At 41.9% G+C, this 24243-nt stretch overlaps 1 protein-coding gene and 1 non-coding gene across 7 annotated transcripts in view; both read left to right on the forward strand.

Moving 5' to 3' along the window:
* The first annotated feature begins 1063 nt into the window (after window positions 1–1063).
* Window positions 1064–24243, forward strand: part of brf1b (BRF1 RNA polymerase III transcription initiation factor subunit b) — a 237676-nt gene continuing 214496 nt past the window's right edge. For 3 of the 6 annotated variants that reach the window (XM_060917700.1, XM_060917704.1, XM_060917705.1), the window contains exons 1-2: window positions 1064–1298; window positions 6529–6740. In XM_060917700.1, the coding sequence (XP_060773683.1) occupies window positions 1288–1298; window positions 6529–6740 (223 nt within the window). In that variant the 5' untranslated portion in view covers window positions 1064–1287. The other 3 variants (XM_060917701.1, XM_060917702.1, XM_060917703.1) reach the window with 3 other exon arrangements.
* On the forward strand, window positions 12470–12541 carry trnaa-ugc (transfer RNA alanine (anticodon UGC)). Its single transcript has one exon. It is a non-coding gene; the product is annotated as a tRNA-Ala (tRNA).

Consider the following 24243-nt stretch of genomic DNA (forward strand, 5'->3'; position numbering starts at 1 on the left):
ACGACCCTTAGCAGGGGCTTTCATAATCATAGGATCCTCTGAAAGCATTCCCCCTACTTCCTTGAACCCCTAGTTGGCAGACGTTACGGCCTCAGGAGTTTTCACGAGAGGCACTACAGCAGGGCCAGGGGCCCTCTGATTGCCGTCCCCCGCCGCCCACCAACCCACCCCTTCCCTGTGTTTTCTTCAGATATGCCCTATAACAGTGTAAGTAGTCATAATATCCTAGAGAATAGAGGCTCTCTGATGTCACAATTGGCATCGGCATTGCTATGGGCCCCCCTGGGCCCCTGGGCGCCAGCCCCACTGGCCCGGTCCGTAATCCGGGATAGGCCATAGTAGATTTGTTTGCAGTGTTTTGTTCATTTGTTTTTGTGTTAAATTAAAATATTAAACAAAAGTAAGAATGCCTGCTTTTGTAACAGAACAAATACACAAAAATAGGCAATTATAAGGCTTCTCATAAAAACACTAAATGCAAAAGGGTTTCTCAACACACAAAGCATTCATATTTGCCAAGTTAGGCTAAAATATGAGGCTACAGATGATAACAAATTAAGAGCCCTTTGTGAGCCATGCCACAGGAACTTCCCATTACTAGACCGCAGGTTAGAACAACCTTTCACCACCCGCCAAAATAAAAGTTCCTATAAGGCTAAACTTTAAAAGCGCTACGTTTAAATTGTCCTAACCAAATAATACTAAATACTAATACTATATTCGAAAAATATATTTGGTAAGCTATTTATATTTATTTTCCAATTCTGACTGATGTCCTGGACTCTAGCCACCTTACAAAAAGACCGCGATTTACATTTACGAAGAACGGCCTTGACAATGGTACGCGCCAGGATAGGGGTGTTAGTTCCTGTTAATTCAGTAGATTACTATTTAGCAGCGTATACAAATTCAAGAAATAATACTTTTGTGAATAGTAATAATGTATGTAAAGAAATAACGATGTGAAATGAATGAAAAATAATTCCGTGTAGCTGAAATATTCATTCTACTTCCTCGTACACCCCTACTAAGCCAAACTTCGAGCACTCCGTTCCTGATCTGTAGAGTCGTTGAGAATCTAAACAATCTATTTGAGTAATTCTGTTCTGAGTTTGTGCAGGATGGAATAGCAGTCCGGATAAGTTGCTTATTAATAAAGTCTCTCGAAGACACTGCTTTTTTAGTATTGTGATTGGTGAGTGGCTAACTAGCGAGAAGAGCATCGCTTGTAACGTTAGCAAGCTAGAGGAGGAAAAGCTAACACTGTCACAGGTAACCTGGTGAGATATGGACACAAGGTTAGGGTGAGAAATAATCGAGTTTATGAGCGGATGAGATGAAAGGAGCGTGATAATAAATTGGAGTTTGAGTGGGTTTAAGTAAGCCAAGGTTATAATGACAGCTGTGGCTACGTCTACATACATGGCTAACAGTAAAGCACATGCAGCAATGGTCAGACATAAACACGTCCTCAAAGCAATAATAATCCATAGCTGGGATGAAATGTAAGTGTCGTGCTGCTGATTCAGGATCAGTCTTAAGACTATAATATAAGATACAGATGAGCGGTTGTAGTCTCCGGTAGCTGAGTGGAACAGTTCGGTTTCCTGTATTGTAATCTGCTGTGGTTAGAGTCGCAGGTTCGAATCTCGGTAGCTGCAAGTATAGAATATAAATTAAGCTTTATGAAAAAATATGATTTGTTTCCTGTATAGACAGTTTAAAACAGTTTTACCATTAAAAGCTATTAATTTACAGGTGTTTTTTTGTTTGTGAAAGTCAAAGAAAAGAATGCACCAAGCCCATATAGACTTGGGATCAGATTATTAGGGATATTTTCCACTCTCTAGTTTTTGAGTGCAATATACATTTAAAAATATTTTCTACAGTGCAATATATACGTCTCATCTCATCTCATTATCTCTCGCCGCTTTATCCTTCTACAGGGTCGCAGGGAAGCTGGAGCCTATCCCAGCTGACTACGGGCGAAAGGCGGGGTACACCCTGGACAAGTCGCCAGGTCATCACAGGGCTGACACATAGACACAGACAACCATTCACACTCACATTCACACCTACGGCCAATTTAGAGTCACCAGTTAACCTAACCTGCATGTCTTTGGACTGCGGGGGAAACCGGAGCACCCTTGCTGTGAGGCGACAGCGCTAACCACTACACCACCGTGCCGCCCCTGGTAAATAATATATTTATTTTTTTCTTTACCAAATTCTAACAGGGCGGCACGGTGGTGTAGTGGTTAGCGCTGTAGCCTCACAGCAAGAAGGTCCGGGTTCGAGCCCCGTGGCTGGCGAGGGCCTTTCTGTGCGGAGTTTGCATGTTGTCCGTGTGGGTTTCCTCCGGGTGCCCCGGTTTCCCCCACAGTCCAAAGACATGCAGGTTAGGTTAACTGGTGACTCTAAATTGACTGTAGATGTGAATGGGTGTCTATGTGTCAGCCCTGTGATGACCTGGCGACTTGTCCAGGGTGTACCCCGCCCTTTGCCTGTAGTCAGCTGGGATAGGCTCCAGCTTGCCTGCGACCCTGTAGAAGGATAAAGCGGCTAGAGATAATGAGATGAGAAATTCTAACAGAAAACTAGAGCGCCCGAAAGGGAAAACCGAGCCGAGCCGCCATTTTGAATCCTCATTCACGGCTGTAATGCAAATGGCTTCCTCCTCGGTATACCAGTGCACTTCCATGGCAGGAAAAAAACTACATTTTGCCGCCGATGTAGTCCTCTATTTATACAAAATTGAGTCATTCAGGATTCAGCCATGTTTTTGCTCGGCGTTAGCAACAGTTACAGGTTTTTAGTTTTCTCCTGCAATGTTTTCTTTTATTTCTTCTTCCTCAGGGTGGTAAAACTCGCTTTCGCTGTGAACACTATCGTTATCGCTATCCATGCTGTAAAATTAATGCTATTCTCCTGAGAAATAAAATAAATGTTGACAAAAATTGCTACGATGTTTGTTGTTGTTGTGAACGAGCGAGTTGCCAGAGGTCCATAACTGGGTCCGTATCGTCGGATACGGACCCGCTCACCAGCCAATCAGAGTGCGGGGTTTGATGGAAACCGGACCGTGAAAAAAATAATTTTTTTTGCGGTCCAGTTTCCATCAAATCCTGCGCTCTGATTGGCTGGTTAGCGGGTCCGTATCCGATGATACGGACCCCAGTTATGGACCCCGGTTACTGACCTCTGGCGACTCGCTCGTTCACAACAACAATAACAAACATAGTTACATTTTTTTGTCAACATTTATCTTTTTTTTCATAAGATTTATTTATAAGATTATCACAAATCTTGTACATTTTTGCCAGCATTTCTCAGGAGAATAGCATTAATTTTACATCATGGATAGTGATAACGACAGTCTTTCAAGACCTCGGTCACGGTATTGCACGATACGTACCTCCCAGCTGGTAAATAACATATATGTATATATTATTTAGGGCGGTACGGTGGTGTAGTGGTTAGTACTGTTGCCTTACAGCAAGAAGGTCCTGGGTTTGAGCCCAGTGGCCGATGAGGGCCTTTCTGTGTAGAGTTTGCATGCTCTCCCTGTGTCTGTGTGGGTTTCCTCTGGGTGCTCCGGTTTTTCCCAAAGACATGCAGGTTAGGTTAATTGGTGGCTCTAGATTGCTGGAATCTTAATTTCCCTGAGGGAACCTGCCCAAAGGGATCAATAAAATTCTGTCTAACCTAATCTAAATTGACTGTAGGTGTGAATGGTTGTCTTTGTGTCAGCCCTGTGATGACCTGGTGACTTGTCCAGGGTGTACCCTGCCTCTCGCCCATAGTCAGCTGGGATAGGCTCCAGTCCAGCTTGCCTGCGACCCTGTAGGACAGGACAAGCGGCTACAGATAATGGATGGATGGATATATGTTATTTACCAGCTGGGAGGTCCATATCGTGAAATACCGTGACCTCGGCCTTGAAAATACTGACTGAGGCCTCAGTTTTCAAGACCTCGGTCACAGTATTTCATGATACAGACCGACCTTAAGCTGGTAAATAATATATTAATTTTTTTATTTTCCAAATTCTAACAGGAAATGAGAGCGCCCGAAAGGGAAACCATATTTAGAACAAACCTGCTACAAGCTTGTTTTCGGCTTTCTCCTGAAATGTTTTCTTTTATTTCGTCTTCTTCAGGGTAGTCAAACTTGCTTTTGCTGTGAACACTGTCGTTATCGCTGTCCATGCTGTAAAATTAATGCTATTATACTGAGAAATGCGAAAATAAATGTTGACAAAAAATTGCTACTATGTTTGTTGTTGTTGTGAACGATTGAGTCGCGGATCGTAGGATTCCGGACCGCTCGCGAGCCAATCAGAGCGCACAATTTGATGGAAACCAGACCGTGAAAAAAATTAATTTAAATAATATTGGCTGTCTTTTTTGTGGTATATCAGATATATTCCATTCAGCTAGAGACTTGTTCAGTATCATGCTACCTGAATGGAATATCTTCCATGGATCTTCTTCTTCTTTTGGCTGCTCCCGATTAGGGGTCGCCACAACGGATCTTTCGTCTCCATTGCTCCCTGTCTTCTGCATCCTTCTCTACCACTTTCATGTCCTCTCTCACCACATCCATGTATCTCCTCTTTGGCCTTCTTCGTTTTCGTTTGCCTGGCAGCTCCATCCTCAACATTCTCCTTCCAACATGCTCTGCATCTCTTCTCAGGATGTGCCCGTACCATCTCAGGGTCATCTCTCTTAGCTTAATTCCCAAGCTCTCCACATGTGCTGTCCCTCTGATGTGCTCGTTCCTTATCCTGTCCAACCTCCCATCGCGAACCTTAACATCCTCAACTCCGCCACCTCCAACTTTGCCTCCTGTCTCTTCGTTAAGGGTACGGTCTCCAATCCGTACATCACAGGTGGTCTCACTACTGTCTTATACAGCTTACTTTTCACTTTTTCTGGGACTTTCCTATCACAAACGAATCCTTATCGCAATGAATGGAATATATCTGATATACCACGAAAAAAAGTTGTTATTATTATTATTATTATTATTATTATGCATTCCTTCTGGGTGTTCAGCATGTCTTTCTCTTTCAAAATTCTGTCGAAATCTTCTGTATTTAACGAAGCAAACCTGGCGGCCATGTTTATTTACAAATTGTCACAGTCGCTCGCTAGTGCGGAAGTTTTACATCTCTGACGTGAGACGTCATGTTGTCTTGACAACCATGCAATATCATAAACCATATTCAACGCCTATTTTCCATTGGGTAGAGTGACGTAATACACGTAGGATAAGCGATATGCTAACAATATTGCATGCTATCAAACCAAATGAGTAAAACCCGCTAGAAGGGAATAGAATACATGTTTTTATTCCATGGAAAAAGTGTCCTGTATATATAATAGTTATACATATTTTGTATATTGTATATTCTACAGTGTATATTGTGTATATTGCAGAGCTATATACAGTATATGTATGTATATTCTGTATATTGTGTATATTCTGCAGAGTACTCCATCATCACGTTTTTTTTTTAATTCTTATTTTTACCACGCCCGGGACGGATTTCTTTGTTTGTTTGTTTGTTTTTTTGTAAATGATATTACGGGAAAATGGCCGTATCAGTCTTTTTCCGGATAGACGGGCATTGGTCTCAAATAGAACCTCCAACATTTTGGGGGTCATCGCGTGGTATGGTGTGAGAGCAGTACAGTGTGTTCTGATTGGCTGAGAGCAGCAGAGAATCAGAATCAGAAGCATGTTTATTGGCCAAGTATGTTCACATACAAGTTTGAATTAAAGGTCAAAATCGTTTTTTCGCGATATCTTCCTTCATATTCATCATAAGTGCTACCGGGCGAGGTTTGTTTTGCCTGGCAACACTTGTTAAATTCGATTTATTACATTTCTATTTATTTCGTCAATGACGAGCATGATGAACTCCAGCGGGAACCCTGATGATTGTATATGTGGCAAATAAATTTGAATTTGATTTGATTTAGTTTGATATGAACCAGGCGGCACGGTGGTGTAGTGATTAGTGCTGTCGCCTCACAGCAAGAAGGTCTGGGTTCGAGCCCCGTGGCCGGCGAGGGCCTTTCTGTGCGGAGTTTGCATGTTCTCCCCGTGTCCGCGTGGGTTTCCTCCGGGTGCTCTGGTTTCCCCCACAGTCCAAAGACATGCAGGTTAGGTTAACTGGTGACTCTAAATTGACCGTAGGTGTGAATGTGCGTGTGAATGGTTGTCTGTGTCTATGTGTCAGCCCTGTGATGACCTGGCGACTTGTCCAGGGTGTACCCCACCTTTCGCCCGTAGTCAGCTGGGATAGGCTCCAGCTTGCCTGTGACCCTGTAGAACAGGATAAAGCGGCTAGAGATAATGAGATGAAAAAGGAAAGCCCACAGCCACTGTCTGTATCTACTTAGATATTAAGTGCAGTTTGTAACTTTTAAATTTTATTTCAAATATACCACAGAAAATCTGTGATTCAAAAGTACAGCGCTCTAAACTGCGACTTTAGCATCTACTTTGCTTCCTTATCAGGTGTACCAACATCTCTCCTGGAGTCAGGATGAGCGCGAGGCAGTGTAAGAGCTGTGGTGGAGCGGATATAGACATCGACCAGGCGCGTGGAAGTGCCGTGTGTACTGCCTGTGGCTCCGTGCTCGAGGATAACATCATTGTGTCTGAGGTGCAGTTTGTGGAGAACAGCGGCGGAGGAGCGTCTGCGATCGGACAGTTTGTGTCTGCTGATGGTATGTCACTGCTCTTCTGCATATTTTTATGAATTAACGAACACCACATCATACTTTTTAATAGTTTATATTGCTTTTTCATACATGTCAACCTTTAGTTCCCCATGCCCTTATAAAATCTGTACTTTTCCCTTACATACACCCATGAGCCCTTACACACGAGAAAAAATTCCAATATATAATCCAAAGCACCGATTGTTTTATTCCACATTGTGCACTCCTATTGTAATAGGCATATTTATCACACTGCATCAAGTTAAAGGGATCAAATAAGTGTGTACTGAATAAAAAGAAATTTTAGATCCCAGAGAAAACAACTGAATTAAAAAGGACTATATGTCCAGTCAAGTAAACAATTATCTACTAAAGAGAATGACTGAACTATAAACTTAAAAGGGTTGTTTTACAATCAGGGTACGCAAGGTAAAAATCACATTTAACACTTATTATCTTCAATATCAAAAGGCTTGACTAAATAAACTTGGTTGTTTATTGTAGCCCTGTGATAGCTCTATTTACCATGCAAAAAAAAATGTGGTGATAACGTTATTTTTGGTGAATGTATGGCAATATACAGTTAGGTCCATATATATTTGGACACTGACACAAATTTTGTTTTTTTACCCGTTTACTGAAACATATTCAAGTTATAGTTATATAATGGACATGGACATAAAGTCCAGACTTTCAGCTTTCATTTGAGGGCATCCACATTAAAATTGGATGAAGGGTTTAGGAGTTTCAGCTCCTTAACATGTGCCACCCTGTTTTTAAAGGGACCAAAAGTAATTGGACAGTTGACTCAAAGGCTATTTCATGGGCAGGTGTGGGCAATTCCTTCGTTATGTCATTCTCAATTAAGCAGATAAAAGGCCTGGAGTTGATTTGAGGTGTGGTGCTTGCATTTGGAAGATTTTGCTGTGAAGAAAACATGCAGTCAAAGGAGCTCTCCATGCAGGTGAAACAAGCCATCCTTAAGCTGCGAAAACAGAAAAAACCCATCCGAGAAATTGCTACAATATTAGGAGTGGCAAAATCTACAGTTTGGTACATCCTGAGAAAGAAAGAAAGCACTGGTGAACTCATCAATGCAAAAAGACCTGGATGCCCACAGAAGACAACAGTAGTGGATGATTGCAGAATAATTTCCACGGTGAAGAGAAACCCCTTCACAACAGCCAACCAAGTGAACAACACTCTCCAGGAGGTAGGCATATCAATATCCAAATCTACCATAAAGAGAAGACTGCATGAAAGTAAATACAGAGGGTTCACTGCACGGTGCAAGCCTCAAGAATAAAAAGGCTAGATTGGACTTTGCTGAAAAACATCTAAAAAAGCCAGCACAGTTCTGGAAGAACATTCTTTGGACAGATGAAACCAAGATCAACCTCTACCAGAATGATGGAAAGAAAAAAGTATGGCAAAGGCGTGGTACAGCTCATGATCCAAAGCGTACCACATCATCTGTAAAACACGGCAGAGGCAGTGTGATGGCTTGGGCATGCATGGCTGCCAGTGGCACTGGGTCACTAGTGTTTATTGATGATGTGACACAGGACAGAAGCAGCCAGATGAATTCTGAGGTATTCAGAGACATACTGTGTGCTCAAATCCAGCCAAACTGATTGGTCGGCGTTTCATAATACAGATGGACAATGACCCAAAACATAAAGCCAAAGCAACCCAGGAGTTTATTAAAGCAAAGAAGTGGAATATTCTTGAATGGCCAAGTCAGTCACCTGATCTCAACCCAATTGAGCATGCATTTCACTTGTTAAAGACTAAACTTCAGACAGAAAGGCCCACAAACAAACAGCAACTGAAAACCGCTGCAGTAAAGGCCTGGCAGAGCATTAAAAAGGAGGAAACACAGCGTCTGGTGATGTCCATGAGTTCAAGACTTCAGGCAGTCATTGCTAACAAAGGGTTTTCAACCAAGTATTAGAAATGAACATTTTATTTACAATTATTTAATTTGTCCTATTACTTTTGAGCCCCTAAAATGAAGAGATTGTGTTTAAAAAATGCTTTAGTTCCTCACATTTTTATGCAATCATTTTGTTCAACCCACTGAATTAAAGCTGAAAGTCTGAACCTCAACTGCATCTGAATTGTTTTGTTCAAAATTCATTGTGGTAATGTGCAGAACCAAAATTAGAAAAATGTTGTCTCTGTCCAAATATTTATGGACCTAACTGTATGTCATATTTAGCAAAATTACTCGTGTCATTTAGAAAAAGTGCTTTTTTGACCACAGGTAGCTCCAAAAGGGATGCACTTAAATCATTCTTTATACCATAAAACAAATATTTGGTTCCATATCATTGGAAACATAGTTAAGTTTTAATGTTGAATGCCAGTAAGTTTTCAGACTATTTTGATCAAATTAGTACGTAACTGTGTCAAAAAACTGTCCTCTCCGAGACAGCTAATTTTTCAATATAAAATAACATATCTAAAATGATTATTTTCATTCTTAAATGTGGTCAAGATATTGGGACATAAATATTAGAGACAACTAACACAAAGCTTACAGCCTTATATTTAAAAGCACTATGGAAGTAGTGGATTCTGAATTGTCAAAAAAAAAATGTCCTCTCCGAGAATCATTTCATTTGTTTCTCCCAGCCCTGCTTAAAGCTGCACTTAATCTTCTTTATCTGATAGCAGATTACACAAAACTACCATACACATGTCAAAAAATTACCTGAAATCTGTTCTTTAACTTGTCCTTCACTTAAAAACTGGTACAAAAACCAGTTTGAATCAATTTGAATTTTGGACCCCTGTGACACAAACGTTGTACCCTGATTGTAAAACAACCCTTAATATACACTGTATCTGTAATACCAGAATTATTGATGTAAATTTTGCAAATAAAATTTCACACATCACACACATCACATTATCTCTAGCCGCTTTATCCTTCTACAGGGTCGCAGGCAAGCTGGAGCCTATCCCAGCTGACTACGGTCGAAAGGCGGGGTACACCCTGGACAAGTCGCCAGGTCATCACAGGGCTGACACATAGACACAGACAACCATTCACACTCACATTCACACCTGTGGTCAATTTAGAGTCACCAGTTAACCTAACCTGCATGTCTTTGGACTGTGGGGGAAACCGGAGCACCCGGAGGAAACCCACGCGGACACGGGGAGAACGTGCAGGCTCCGCGCGGGGGGGCCCTCGCCGGCCACGGGGCTCGAACCCGGGCCTTCTTGCTGTGGGGCGACGGCGCTGGCCACTGCACCACCGTGCCGCCCACCAGCCAATATATAATCATGTCAAACAGTAAATGAAGGTTAGTAAAAGTTCCATTCGAGAAAAAAGTGTTGACACTGCAAGCAGTGTTAGATCCAACTAAAGATGACCAAACAACATCAAGTATATTATGTAAACAAGGATAAGTGAAAATATTAATAAATTATGAAGTTAAATTGAAAATCTTCCCAGTAATTTATAACAAGAATTTAAATCATTCCTTTTTGGAGTGTTTTTTGTTGTACAAAGATGTTGCAGATTTGGCACAAGCTATAATATAACTGCTTGGGCAGCAGTTGGTGTTAGGGTTTTGCTGGGATTCGAACCTGGTTCACTGGGGTGATAATCCAACAAACTCCCACTAGGCCACCAGGGGGATGACTCAAATGGAGAGGCATGAGGTCGAAGTAGAAAAAGTATCAAAAGGTTTATTTACAATATTTACACGCAAAAAATCCAAAAAGTATAATCCAAAACGCTCAGAAGATATAAGGGAAAAAATAAAAAAATCCAAAAGTTCAAAGTCAATACAAAAGCCAATAACCAGAAAAGAAGGGGTAAAAATCCAAACACTCAGAAGATCCAAAAAGTAAAAAACAAAATCCACAAAGTCCAAAAGAAAGCAAAAATACAAACACAAGGACATAGACGAGGAAATCGGAACAGAGGTAACTGGAGCTAAACATAGCACAAAGACTCCAGGACTGAACTCAGGGGTATCAATACACAAACTAAAATAGGACACAGGTGACACTAATGAGGACTAGGCGGGGCACAAGACACATGGAAAACAACAAACATAAAACACCGAAACAGTGGCGGCCTCTAGAGGCCAAAACAAACATGACAAGAAAAGGAAATAACAGCGGCCTCTAGAGGCCAAAACAGTCCCAGTCCTAACAGTTGGAGCTCCTCGTCACACTTCATTTTAATTTGCAGATATGCAGTTAAGCCTAGGTCACAACCGGACGTACGATTTTTTGGCCGTGCAATTTTTGGCGTTTCCCAAATCGCTGCGGTTTTTTTGTTCATGGAGAAAGACGCACGTTGGCCGTAAGTTTGTCTTGCAACCTGAAAAAAATGTAAGCGCCCGTAGAGTTTGTTTGACATGACAAAGAACCTCTGCGGCCCGTCTACGGCTCGAAAATCAGCACGTCACACGCGCGCCCTCCATGCGTTTCTTGCGTTTTTTGCATGTAGACCGGCCATAGGAGCACGTACGGCCGGTTGTGACCGAGGCATTAATGTGTCTGCAGCCAGATTTTTTTCTGTCCTCAGTATGAATTTTCCTAACCAATGAAAAAGCCCTCTCGCTATCTGCATTGCTCTGTGGGAGGCACAGCAAAGCAGTAAAAAGTTGTTTCAGCATTGGAAACCTGGCAACACCCAGAGCGGATTTTACATCGAAGACCTTTCCCCAGTATACATCTATTATTTCCCTGGTCAATTAAAGAAAATCAGAGCACGGCAAACATGTAGATGGTGTTAAATTGCTTCCATCCCCTACTACACATTTTAGAGATGGGTTACCAACGGTCGTTAGCACCATTACTCTTCATTCAATACTTTTCCAGTTTACTGACGACTGGTGGTAGTAACAGGTGTTGGTCATCTGTGTCTACATATAAGGTCTATCAGCAATTGAAATGTTTCGGGAAGCGAAACCAGAAATCGCCGGGTAACTACAGTTGCCGTTGTATAAACGGCAACTCCCAGTATCGCCTCCCTAAATTATGATCATAATGGAGGAAGCTTTCCTACATGCAAACAGTAAAAATTTAAATAAATAAACCCACAAATGCTTACCTGTTCAGTCTTTGAATTGGGAAACTTTTTTTTTTTGCTAGCTGCGAAAAATGGTCTGCCACAGTCGGGGGGATGTTGTGTTCCAAGAGAAATTGGCAGAACATACGTAACTTCTGCAGCCGTCACAGAAGTCCGGGCAGTCCGAGCCGATGGACTTAAATGACCGAGAAAACCACGTGCAACTATAAAACCACATAAATCGAAAATAGTTCCGTTTCATTGGGCATGCGTGTTTGAAAAAATAAATAGTGGATGCTAAGAAAATTTTCTCGGAGTAACGGAAAAAATCTCTGATATAAAACTTAGCTTTCCACATGGGTAACATACAAGCTCCACACAGAAAGGCCCTCACCAGCCACGAACCCAGAACCTTCTTACTGTGAGGCAATGGCGCTAACCACTACACCACCCTTGTTATGGAACATTTGCAGATCAAATTAGGTCCTGTTACGTGTTATATATTTTATCTACTAGAAATAGTTTTCCCCTCTCCAGCCTCTCTTTTTTTCTCTCTCAAGACAAAGATGAAACTTTTCATGTTACCAAAACACTGCAAAGCCCTCGATCCTGAAGACATTCCAGTATCAAAAAATTAAAAGTGACGGATTTGTTCGAGAATTCAACAACACTATGGTTTATTGTATTTTAACCAGCTGGGGATGTAGCTCAGTGGTAGAGCGCATGCTTTGCATGTATGAGGTCCAGGGTTCAATCCCCTGCATCTCCACGTGCTGGTTTTTATCCCCCGCCGGCTGAAAGGCCCGAAGGGGGTTATGTTGTGGCGATGTCTGTCTGTCTGTCCGTCCTGGGAAGGGTGCCCACCTTTTGAAATAAATTCCTCTCGCACTTTTTGGAGGAATTTCACGAAACTTGGCAGGATTCTTTGTTATACACTACCGTTCAAAAGTTTGGGGTCACCCAGACAATTTTGTGTTTTCCATGAAAAGTCACACTTTTATTTACCACCATAAGTTGTAAAATGAATAGAAAATATAGTCAAGACATTTTTCTGGCCATTTTGAGCATTTAATCGACCCCACAAATGTGATGCTCTAGAAACTCAATCTGCTCAAAGGAAGGTCAGTTTTATAGCTTCTCTAAAGAGCTAAACTGTTTTCAGCTGTGCTAACATGATTGTACAAGGGTTTTCTAATCATCCATTAGCCTTCTGAAGCAATGAGCAAACACATTGTACCATTAGAACACTGGAGTGAGAGTTGCTGGAAATGGGCCTCTATACACCTATGTAGATATTGCACCAAAAACCAGACATTTAGTATAATTTAGCTAGAATAGTCATTTACCATGGGTGGTACGGTGGTGTAGTGGTTTGCGCTGTCACCTTACAGCAAGAAGGTCTGGGTTCGAGCCCCGTGGCCGGTGAGGGCCTTTCTGTGTGGAGTTTGCATGGTGTCCGTGTGGGTTTCCCCCAAAGACATGCAGGTTAGGTTAACTGCTGACTCTAAATTGACCGTAGATGTGAATGGTTGTCTGTGTCTATGTGTCAGCCCTGTGATGACCTGGCGACTTGTCCAGGGTGTACCCTGCCTTTCGCCCGTAGTCAGCTGGGATAGGCTCCAGCTTGCCTGGGACCCTGTAGAAGGATAAAGCGGCTAGAGATAATGAGATGAGTCATTTACCACATTAGCAATGTATAGAGTGTATTTCTGATTAGTTTAAAGTGATCTTCATTGAAAAGAACAGTGCTTTTCTTTCAAAAATAAGGAAATTTCAAAGTGACCCCAAACTTTTGAACGGTAGTGTATGTCAGTAATATGCATATTATTATTTTGTTCAACTCAAAAGTTGTGGCCGTTGATTAACAACCTTGCACTTTCACAATTTCATGAAGGTGTGCTCGCCTTCTGACATCAACTCCTCTAACAAATTTTGGACAAATTTCTCAAAGCTTGGCAAAAGGCCTTGTTATATGATGGTAAAATGCATGTTGCGATTTAATTTCGTTTGTGAAAATTTTACCAGAGTTTTGACCCTTGATTAAGTAACTTGTACTTTGACAATTTCATGAGGGTGTACGTTCTTCTGAAATCAACTCCTCTCACAATTTGTGGAGGAATTTCACCAAACTTGGCAAAAGGCTTTGTTATATGACAGTTATACGCATATTGAAATTTCGTTTAATTTGGGCAAATTTTCCCAGAGTTATGCCCTTGATTATTAACAAACTTGTACTTTGGCAATTTCATCAAGGTGTGCTTGCTTTCTGAAATCAACTTCGCTCACAATTTTCATCCCCCACTGGCTGAAAGGCCCGAAGAGGGATTATGTCGTGGTGATGTCCGTCCAGCCGTCCCGGGAAGGGTACTCAACTTCTGAAATCAATTCCTCTCATAATTTTTGGAGGAATTTCATGAAATTTGACAGGATTCTTTGTTATATGTCATTAACCCCTTCAATGCCCTTGGATGAGTCATGTACGTCATGAAATCTTTTACCGCTGTGCCTTATGACGTACGCTACTTGTCATAAACACCTCCTTTTATGTACCTTACATGGCACATTATTTTTACTTCACAGTGGCACATATGAATTACAGTCAATGCCTAAAACATTCTTCCGTCATAAGGCACAGCGGTAAAAGATTTCATGACGTACGTGACTCGTCCAAGGGCATTGAAGGGGTTAATACATATTTGCAATTTCGTTCAATTCAGTCGCATTTTACCAGCGTCATGGCATAGCTGCCAGCAAGGGATATTGTGCTCTCAGTGTACTCTTGTAAAGGTTAGCTCAGCTGTTAAGGCATTGTTCTATTGAGCCCAACAGTGGGAGTTCAAATCCCAACACCACCAAGCTGCTACTCTTGGCTAAGACTTTTAACATTCAACTGCTGAGTTATTTTCTGTCTCAAGTGGAATGAAATGACGTAAATGAAAATGTCGTCGCTGGCTGTCCATCATTAGCGATGATGACTGCTTCATTAGGATGTGCAGATAGGCTGCGAGGCCTGCGACAGAGTCGTCCGCAGTGGTGGCATGAATGGCCTGGTTGAGCTGCTATGGAATGTCTGGTTTTGTGAGCTCTCATATACTCCCTTTGACGCTTGTCTTCAATTGCAAACACTGAGCAGGGTTGAAACTTGGCGGTCATATGGTCACCAGTGGCGATGAAAAACTGACCAGGGCGACTAAAAGTCGAGGTTTGGTTGCCCAAAGGGCGACAATGATTCGAGAAGTACGACAAAAATTAAATAAAATGTGACCTTTTTTTTTCTTTGCTTTCCTTTCCTCAACTCCAAGTTCATGAATTCTAGTAAAAGTTTAGTTAGAGAGTGCAAAATTAAAAGCTGTTCGTGAGTTTTCAGATCGCTCCACGATATCCACTGCTGTGTCCGAAATCACGACCACTCACTATATAGTGAGTTCGCCATTTTGTAGCGCTGTCCGAATGTATAGTGAGAATTATTACACCCTTTATAGTGGACTCATAGTATCTCACAATGTATCATGAAAAGTAGTGTACAACCAATGGCGGGGCGGCACGGTGGTGTAGTGGTTAGCGCTGTCGCCTCACAGCAAGAAGGTCCGGGTTTGAGCCCTGTGGCCGGCGAGAGCCTTTCTGTGCAGAGTTTGCATGTTCTCCCTGTGTCCGCGTGGGTTTCCTCTGGGTGCTCCGGTTTCCCCCACAGTCCAAAGACATGCAGGTTAGGTTAACTGGTGACTCTAAATTGACCGTGAGTGTGAATGGTTGTCTGTGTCTATGTGTCAGCCCTGTGATGACCTGGCAACTTGTCCAGGGTGTACCCCGCCTCTCGCCCGTAGTCAGCTGGGATAGGCTCCAGCTTGCCTGCGACCCTGTAGAAGGATAAAGCGGCTAGAGATGATGAGATGAGACAACCGATGGCCACTAACCAAGCAATATATACCATCATGCATTGTGGTCGTGCTGAAAGAAAAGCTGTAAAAGCTGTTTTATAAGGACCGTTAAGCATTTTAGATTGAGTATAGTAGTAATTTGTTTTTCTTTATGACAACGGGCGCAACGCAAATTTATAAGTTGTGGCGCGAAAATGGCAATAATATTGGAGTGTGTTGGGGTGAATGGACAGAGGAAGAAACACATTATAAATGGACATTCAAGTACAATTAAAAATAGTAAGAGAATAGAAAAAAGCTAAAATAGAATAAGACATAAAATACAAGAATAAAGGTCACAGTGCAGAGCGAGGAATGAATCAAAAGCCTCGAATTTGATTTAATAAAAGGCAGCAGCGAAGAAGAAAGTATTCAGCCTTGATTTAAAAGAACTGAAAGATGCAGCAGACACAAAGTACTTTGTATTTATTAATGTGGGGAATACGCTTAGTAGAATATGGATTTATCACAAAAATACATCCATCCATTATCCCTAACATCCATTATCCCATCCATTATCCTGTGCAGGGTCGTGGGCAAGCTGGAGCCTATTCCAGCTGACTATGGGCAAGAGGCGGGGTACACCCTGGACAAGTCGCCAGGTCATCGCAGTATCACAAAAATATGTGCATGTATTTATCTCATCTCATCATCTCTAGCCGCTTTATCCTGTTCTACAGGGTCGCAGGCGAGCTGGAGCCTATCCCAGCTGACTACGGGCAAGAGGCGGGGTACACCCTGGACAAGTCGCCAGGTCATCGCAGTATCACAAAAATATGTGCATGTATTTATTATTTTGAAAACCCACCAGCTGACTGGCACGTTTTAATTGTGCAACAGTAATGATGTAAATAACGGCATGGCGGAGTAGTGTCCGAAAGTGTTTTTTTTCCCTCATTTTACCAATGAGCTCATTATAGTCCTTTAAATAGAATTTCTTAGATAGTGAGTAGAGAATAGTGAATGGTTTCGGACACAGCACACAACTTTACCGAACTCTGACCTTTCCCATGATTCATTGCTGCGTCATAGCGGAAGCCGGGATCTTTCTTCTGCTCCACTGTGTTGACGTTTGTAGCTAACGCTAACTGCTAAGTAGGTAAGATCAAAGATGACTAAAAGACTTCAGGTCCGATTTTCTGATGAGCTCCGGGGATAATACGATCAAAGTGCCCCATCCGTCTACCCTCACGGAATGGACAGACGACATGAAGTTGTGGCCCGACGTCAGCTACGTTGACATTGTCAATTATTTTATTCTTAGCAAGGGCGTTGGTGGTGAGGAGCTAAAGAACTACAAAAGCACTGAGGTGTACAATTATCTACACAGTAATAAAATTAGTAAAATTAAGTGTAAAAGAGAGGGCGAGTTTGTTTGCTTAAAGGCTGAGATTGAGCCGAGTCAGAGCAAAAAAAGAGAAGTCATGCAGCAGCTACAGTGGTGCTTGAAAGTTTGTGAGCCCTTTAGAATTCTATATTTCTACATAAATATGACCTAAAACATCATCAGGTTTTCACACAAGTCCTAAAAGTAGATAAAAGTAGATAAAGAGAACCCAGTTAAACATATCTGTGAGTGGCAAAAGTATGTGAACCTCTAGGATTAGCAGTTAATTTGAAGGTGAAATTAGAGTCAGGTGTTTTCAATCAATGGGATGACAATCAGGTGTGAGTGGGCACCCTGTTTTATTTAAAGAACAGGGATCTATCAACGTCTGATCTTCACAACACATGCTTGTGGAAGTGTATCATGGCACGAAGAAAGGAGATTTCTGAGGACCTCAGAAAAAGTGTTGTTGATGTTCATCAGGCTGGAAAAGGTTACAAAACCATCTCTAAAGAGTTTGGACTCCACCAATCCACAGTCAGACAGATTGTGTACAAATGAAGGAAATTCAAGACCATTGTTACCCTCCCCAGGAGTGGTCGACCAACAAAGATCACTCCAAGAGCAAGGCGTGTAATAGTCGGCGAGGTCACAAAGGACCCCAGGGTAACTTCTGAGCAACTGAAGGCCTCTCTCACATTGGCTAATGTTAATGTTCATGAGTCCACCATCAGGAGAACATTGAACAATAATGGTGTGCATGGCAGGGTTGCAAGGAGAAAGCCACTGCTTTCCAAAAAGAACATTGCTGCTTGTCTGCAGTTTGCTGAAGATCACGTGGACAAGCCAGAAGGCTATTGGAAAAATGTTTTGTGGACGGATGAGACCAAAATAGACCTTTTTGGTTTAAATGAGAAGCGTTATGTTTGGAGAAAGGAAAACGCTGCATTCCAGCATAAGAACCTTATCCCATCTGTGAAACATGGTGGTGGTAGTATCATGGTTTGGGTCTATTTTGCTGCATCTGGGCCAGGACGGCTTGCCATCATTGATGAAACAATGAATTCTGAATTATACCAGCGAATTCTAAAGGAAAATGTCAGGACATCTGTCCATGAACTGAATCTCAAGAGAAGGCGGGTCATGCAGCAAGACGACGACCCTAAGCGCACAAGTCGTTCTACCAAAGAATGGTTAAAGAAGAATAAAGTTAATGTTTTGGAATGGCCAAGTCAAAGTCCTGACTTTAATCCAATCGAAATGTTGTAGAAGGACCTGAAGCGAGCAGTTCATGTGAAGAAACCCACCAACATCCCAGAGTTGAAGCTGTTCTGTACGGAGGAATGGGCTAAAATTCCTCCAAGCCGGTGTGCAGAACTGATCAACAGTTACTGGAAATGTTTAGTTGCAGTTATTGATGCACAAGGGGGTCACACCAGATACTGAAAGCAAAGGTTCACATACTTTTGCCACTCACAGATATGTAATATTGGATCATTTTCCTCAATAAATAAATGGCCAAGTATAATATTTTTGTCTCATTTGTTTAACTGGGTTCTCTTGATCTACTTTTAGGACTTGTGTGAAAACCTGATGATGTTTTCAGTCATATTTATGCAGAACTCTACCAGCCTACTGTACCATAATGTCTCTTGTATAGGCTCAAGAAGCAAAAGCTAAGTCCGAGAAGCATAGGCTAACCATTTTAATGCAGATGCAAATGTTGTCAAACTTTGAAAACAATGAACATACCATACTGAAATAATTCCTTGTCTATATATTTGTCTAAGCTTCTTCAACTTCTTAACTACCCTGGCCTGAGTTTCCCAAAAGCATCACAGCACAAAGATCATCGTTAAATGTTAGAGCGAGCAGCACAATGAACTCTCTCTCTCTTCTAGTTAAGATGCTCTTAGCATTAAGAGGCTTTTGGGAAACCCACCACTGATCATTCCAGATATTGGATGGTATTTGTAGGCTATTTGTTTACACTAGTACTTCAGCACTGGTCACTCTTGGATTCTCTTGGCTACATGCACTTGTGGTTAATTGTTTTGAATAAAAATGTCAGCTGAATGACTGTAATGTAGTGTAATGTTTGAATAATGTACAATATCTAAACAACAATTACATATAATTAATGGTGTTGATGAATCCATTTCTAGGGCATACGTTAAACACCGTGGGGTGTTATTCAAGTAAAAATGGTTTTACATATTTTTTTTGTGTTGGACTAGAGGAAATTTAAGGGCCACTTAATTTTGGCCTGGGCCAGTAAGAATTCAGGGATACTGGCCCGAATGGCGACCAAGCACTGAAGTTTAATTAAAAAAAAAACACTAGAAATTGGTGCACAAGTTTTAATTTTCTTTGGGTTTTCTGAAATCAACACAGGGTCAAAATTATACATACATGGTCAAAAATATCCATACAGCACACCTACGTAATATTTGGGTAATATGTCTCTTCGCAAGAGTCACCTTGACCAAACATTTTTATTTACCATGAACAAGCTTCTGGCAGAATTCTGGTTGGATATTTCACGACTGTTCATGGAAGAATTGGTAGAGTTCAATTAAATTAGTTTTTTTTTTCTTGGCATGGACTCGACTTGTAAGCACAGTCCATATATTTTCAATAGGGTTGAAGTCAGGACTTGTTTTAAGCTTAATGTTAGCCTGCTTTATCCTCCACAACCAGCTCTGATGCATGTTTGGGTTCATTGTCCTGTTGTAACTCCCAAGTCGTGTTCAAGTTTCTGATGGTTTATGCTGAAGAATTCTGAGGTCGTCCTCCTTCTTCATTATTCCATTCACTTTGCGCAATCAACCAGTTCCACTGGCAGCAAAACAGCCCCAGAGCATGATGATCCTACCACCACCACCAGTTGGTACAGTGTCCCTCTGTACATGGCGGTCATTGTGGCCAAACAACTCAATCTTTGTCTCATCTGACCATGCAGCTATCTTCCAGAAGGCTTTTTTCTTTGTCCATGTGGTCAGCTTCAAACTTTAGTTAAGCCTGAAGGTATCAATTTTGGAGCAGGGGGTTATTTCTTGGATAGCAGCCTCTTAGTCCATGGTGACCTGAACTGTAGAAAGTGATCCATCAGCTTCCAGTTCATGGCAGGGCTGTGCCATGGCGGTTCCCAGGTTGTTCCTGACCATCCAAACCAATTTCCTTTCAGCTGAGGGTGACAGTTTGGGTTTTCTTGAAGCAAAGTGGCTTGGCAAAGTGACTGCACCTCACAATAATTTGGATACAATTGTTTGAACTGATCTTGGAATTTGCAGTTGTTTAGAAATGGCTCCAGGAGACATTCCGGAGTTGTGTATATCTCCGATCCTCTTTCTCAGATCTGCACTGAGCGCCTTGGACTTTCCCATTTTGCTGTGTGTTGGTCAATCCAATGAGTGCTGTAAACAAACCCTTTTTATGAAGGCACAGAGAAGCTACCAGCTGTAGTCAATCATGATCACTAACAGGAAGTTAAGAGACCTCGGCCTTGGCAAGATAAGAGACATTTTGGAAGTTTCAGCACCTCTGAATTAATAATCTAAGTGAGCCTGTATATTTTTGACCCTGTATGTATAATTTTGACCCTGTGTTGATTTTGACCCAAAGAAAATTAAAACTTGTGCACCAAATTCTAGTGGTTTTTTTTTTTTTTTATTAAAAATGTATGCTGTACAATAATTCTGCCACAGAAAAAGAACCGTTCAAAGAAATTACTGAAAGCCCAAATATTGCCATGACATTCATATCCGAGATGACATTCATGTCACTGTATGTAAACTTCTGACCACAACTGTATGCTTTGCCATGTTGCTTTATCCGAAGGATCCCTTTCCCACGACTGATCGATAACTCCGGCGTTCTTCATGTTCTTCTTCAAAACGTCTTTGTACTTCAGTTTCTGTCCTCCCTGTCTCCTCTTTCCCCCGGCTCATTACACGAGGCTCTTTCCTTGTGTCATTAGAAAACACAAATAGGACAGAATAGCTTACAGTTTTACCTTCATGAAGAAAACCAGATTCTGTGAATATGCATATTGTAGCAATATTGCATACTCATTCTCCATTGGGTAGAGTGGCGTAATACATGGACGATAAGCGATATGATAACATTATTGGATGCCGTCAATAAACCCACTAGAAGGGAATAGAATACGTTATTTTCCAGCTGGGAGGTCCGTATCGTGAAATACCGTGACCGAGGTCTTGAAAGTACTGACCAAGGCCCTCTGGGCCGGGGTCAGTATTCAAGGCCGAGGTCACGGTATCTCACCATACAGACCGACCTTAAGCTGGTAAATAATATATTTATTTTTTTCTTTACCAAATTCTAACAGAAAACGAGAGCGCCAGAAAGGGAAAACCGAGCCGAGCCGAGCCGCCATTTTGAATCCTCATTCACGGCTGTAATGCAAATGGCTTCCTCCTCGGTATACAAGTGCACTTCCATGGCAGGAAAAAAACTACATTTTGCTGCCTATGTAGTCCCCTATTTATACAAAATTGAGTCATTCAGGATTCAGCCATGTTTTTGCTCGGCGTTAGCAAGTTACAGGTTTTTAGCTTTCTCCTGAAATGTTTTCTTTTATTTCTTCTTCCTCAGGGTAGTAAAACTTGCTTTCGCTGTGAACACTGTCGTTATCGCTATCCGTGCTGTAAAATTAATGCTATTCTCCTGAGAAATGCTGGCAAAAATTTATAGGATTTTTGATAAAAATCTTATAAATAAATCTTATAAAAAAAAGATAAATGTTGGCAAAAATTGCTACTATGTTTGTTGTTGTGAACGAGCGAGTCGCCAGAGGTCCGTAACTGGGGTCTGTAACTGGGGTCCGTACCGTAGGATATGGACCCGCTTCACCAGCCAATCAGAGCGCAGGATTTGATGGAAACCGGACCGCGAAAAAGATAAATGTTTTTATTCCATGAAAAAAGTGTCTCGTATGTATAATAAGTCCCGATATTTCACTCCGGTGATGTCACAACCAGTGTTTTCTCGCTGACTTGACGTGTGTTGTCAAAATGGCGAACCGGTTCAAAATAAAAATTATTTTGATTAACTTGTGGCTTTTTTTTTTGTGGATGTGTCTATAATAAACTTCATACCTTCGCGCCACAGTGTAATATCCTCTGTATACTTTAAATGCATATTGGAATGTGATAGGCTCTTATAATTTATGACGCAATAACACGTGCCTGTTACATGATTAAGGTGAGCTCAGTTTTTTAGATACCCCATTTCTTCAACAAATTCTTACACAAGTGTTATTGCACTGAGCAGGTAAAGCTCAGTGATGTGTTTAGATGTTCGGATCATGGTCCACTTCTATATAATAGTCTTCAGGGTTTCCCTGAGTGCAGCAAGGTGCAAAGAGCATGTCGCCATGTGCAGTGTTTAAGCTAGGGGGGTCTGAGAGCATGCTCCCCCATACAATTTTGAAATATAAGGGTTCATTTTGTGGCTTCTGGTGACATCTAGAACTGATTTTTACCAGTTCAACATGTTGGGGAAAAGGATATATTTTACTTATCATTTTACTGAATTCCCACCCTCATCTCATCTCATTATCTCTAGCCGCTTTATACTTCTACAGGGTCACAGGCAAGCTGGAGCCTATCCCAGCTGACTACAGGCGAAAGGCGGGGTACACCCTGGACAAGTCGCCAGGTCATCGCAGGGCTGACACATAGACACACAACCATTCACACTCACATTCACACCTACGGTCAATTTAGAGTCACCAGTTAACCTAACCTGCATGTCTTTGGACTGTGGGGGAAACCGGAGCACCCGGAGGAAACCCACGCAGACATGGGGAGAACATGCAAACTCCACACAGAAAGGCCCTCGCCGGCCACGGGGCTCAAACCCAGACCTTCTTGTTGTGAGGTGACAGCGCTAACCACTACACCACCGTGCCGCCCTGAATTCCCACCCTAAAAACAGAAAAAAAAACAAAGTCAATGCACAATTCTTTGTGAAAATTCCGTAATTAAGCTGGAACCTGTCGGTGTTCTGCTCACTCATACCTGGCTTGAAGGTGCCGCCATTTTTTCATAAGTTACCTATGAATATTAGTTGCCCATCGCTCATCCAATCAACTTGGGATACCGCACACATTCAGCCAATCAGTGTGGAATACCCTTCTCTGACATCAGGTGTGAACTTAGGTCCAGTTCAGGGCCATGGGCTTGCATGGACCATATTGATTACCTGCTCAAAGGCTACAAAACACATGCATGTTGATTCTAGCTTTATACTGTAGGCAGGGATGGCACTAGGATTTTTCTTTCTGGGTCCCGGGGCCCACATGACTGGCCAAATTGGGGTCCCTGGCATTTTTTTGTGGGACCCAAATAAATAAATAGAGAGAGAGACAGACATATAGTCGCAGTGTGTGGCCACGATCTTGCCAATTTTTCCACTGACAGTCCACAGAGTTAAAGGCTTATCGGTCATTCTTTGCAAGTGTTGAACCTAGAAAAGAATATAGAGAACTTTCAGTGACATCACAGATTTTTGTTTATCACGCAGCGTCTGCCATACTGCCGGGTAAACAAAGAAACAGTCGTGACAGTTAATAATGAAAATCGAGACGACTGCAGTCAGTACAATCTCTCTGAAACGATTAGAAATGTATTTTATACCAGCAGATTGCATTACATTCAAAAGCTGAAACATGCAGGCATCACAGAGCCATATAATTTACCCACAAATATATTTATTATTTATTCTGCACACTGCTCTCTCTCTCTCTCTGTGCATGTGTATGCACATGCGTGCACGTTTACCGCTTCAGGAGGAATTTCTCTGTGCTTGAGTTTACATTAGACAAAAAGAAAAAAGAAAAATAAAGGCTTGTTCTTAATTTACCCACAAATGTATTTATTCCACCTGAAAAGCGTTCGGCAAACCAGCTACCAGATTTGGGACACTACGGCATCCTGAACTATTTAGTCTTTGGATTTCTAAATACACCAGAGATGCTAAAGGCAGACAAAAGTACAGGTATCTACCAATATCCCGAGGCAGGTTCCGTGCCGGGGTGGTGTAGTGGTTAGCGCTATCGCCTCACAGCAAGAAAGTCTGGGTTCGAGCCCTGGGGCCGGCGAGGGCCTTTCTGTGTGGAGTTTGCATGTTCTCCCTGTGTCCGCGTGGGTTTCCTCTGGGTGCTCCGGTTTCCCCCACAGTCCAAAGACATGCAGGTTAGGT

This window comes from Neoarius graeffei, chromosome 3, assembly GCF_027579695.1.
Source record: "Neoarius graeffei isolate fNeoGra1 chromosome 3, fNeoGra1.pri, whole genome shotgun sequence".
NCBI classification, from domain to species: domain Eukaryota; kingdom Metazoa; phylum Chordata; class Actinopteri; order Siluriformes; family Ariidae; genus Neoarius; species Neoarius graeffei.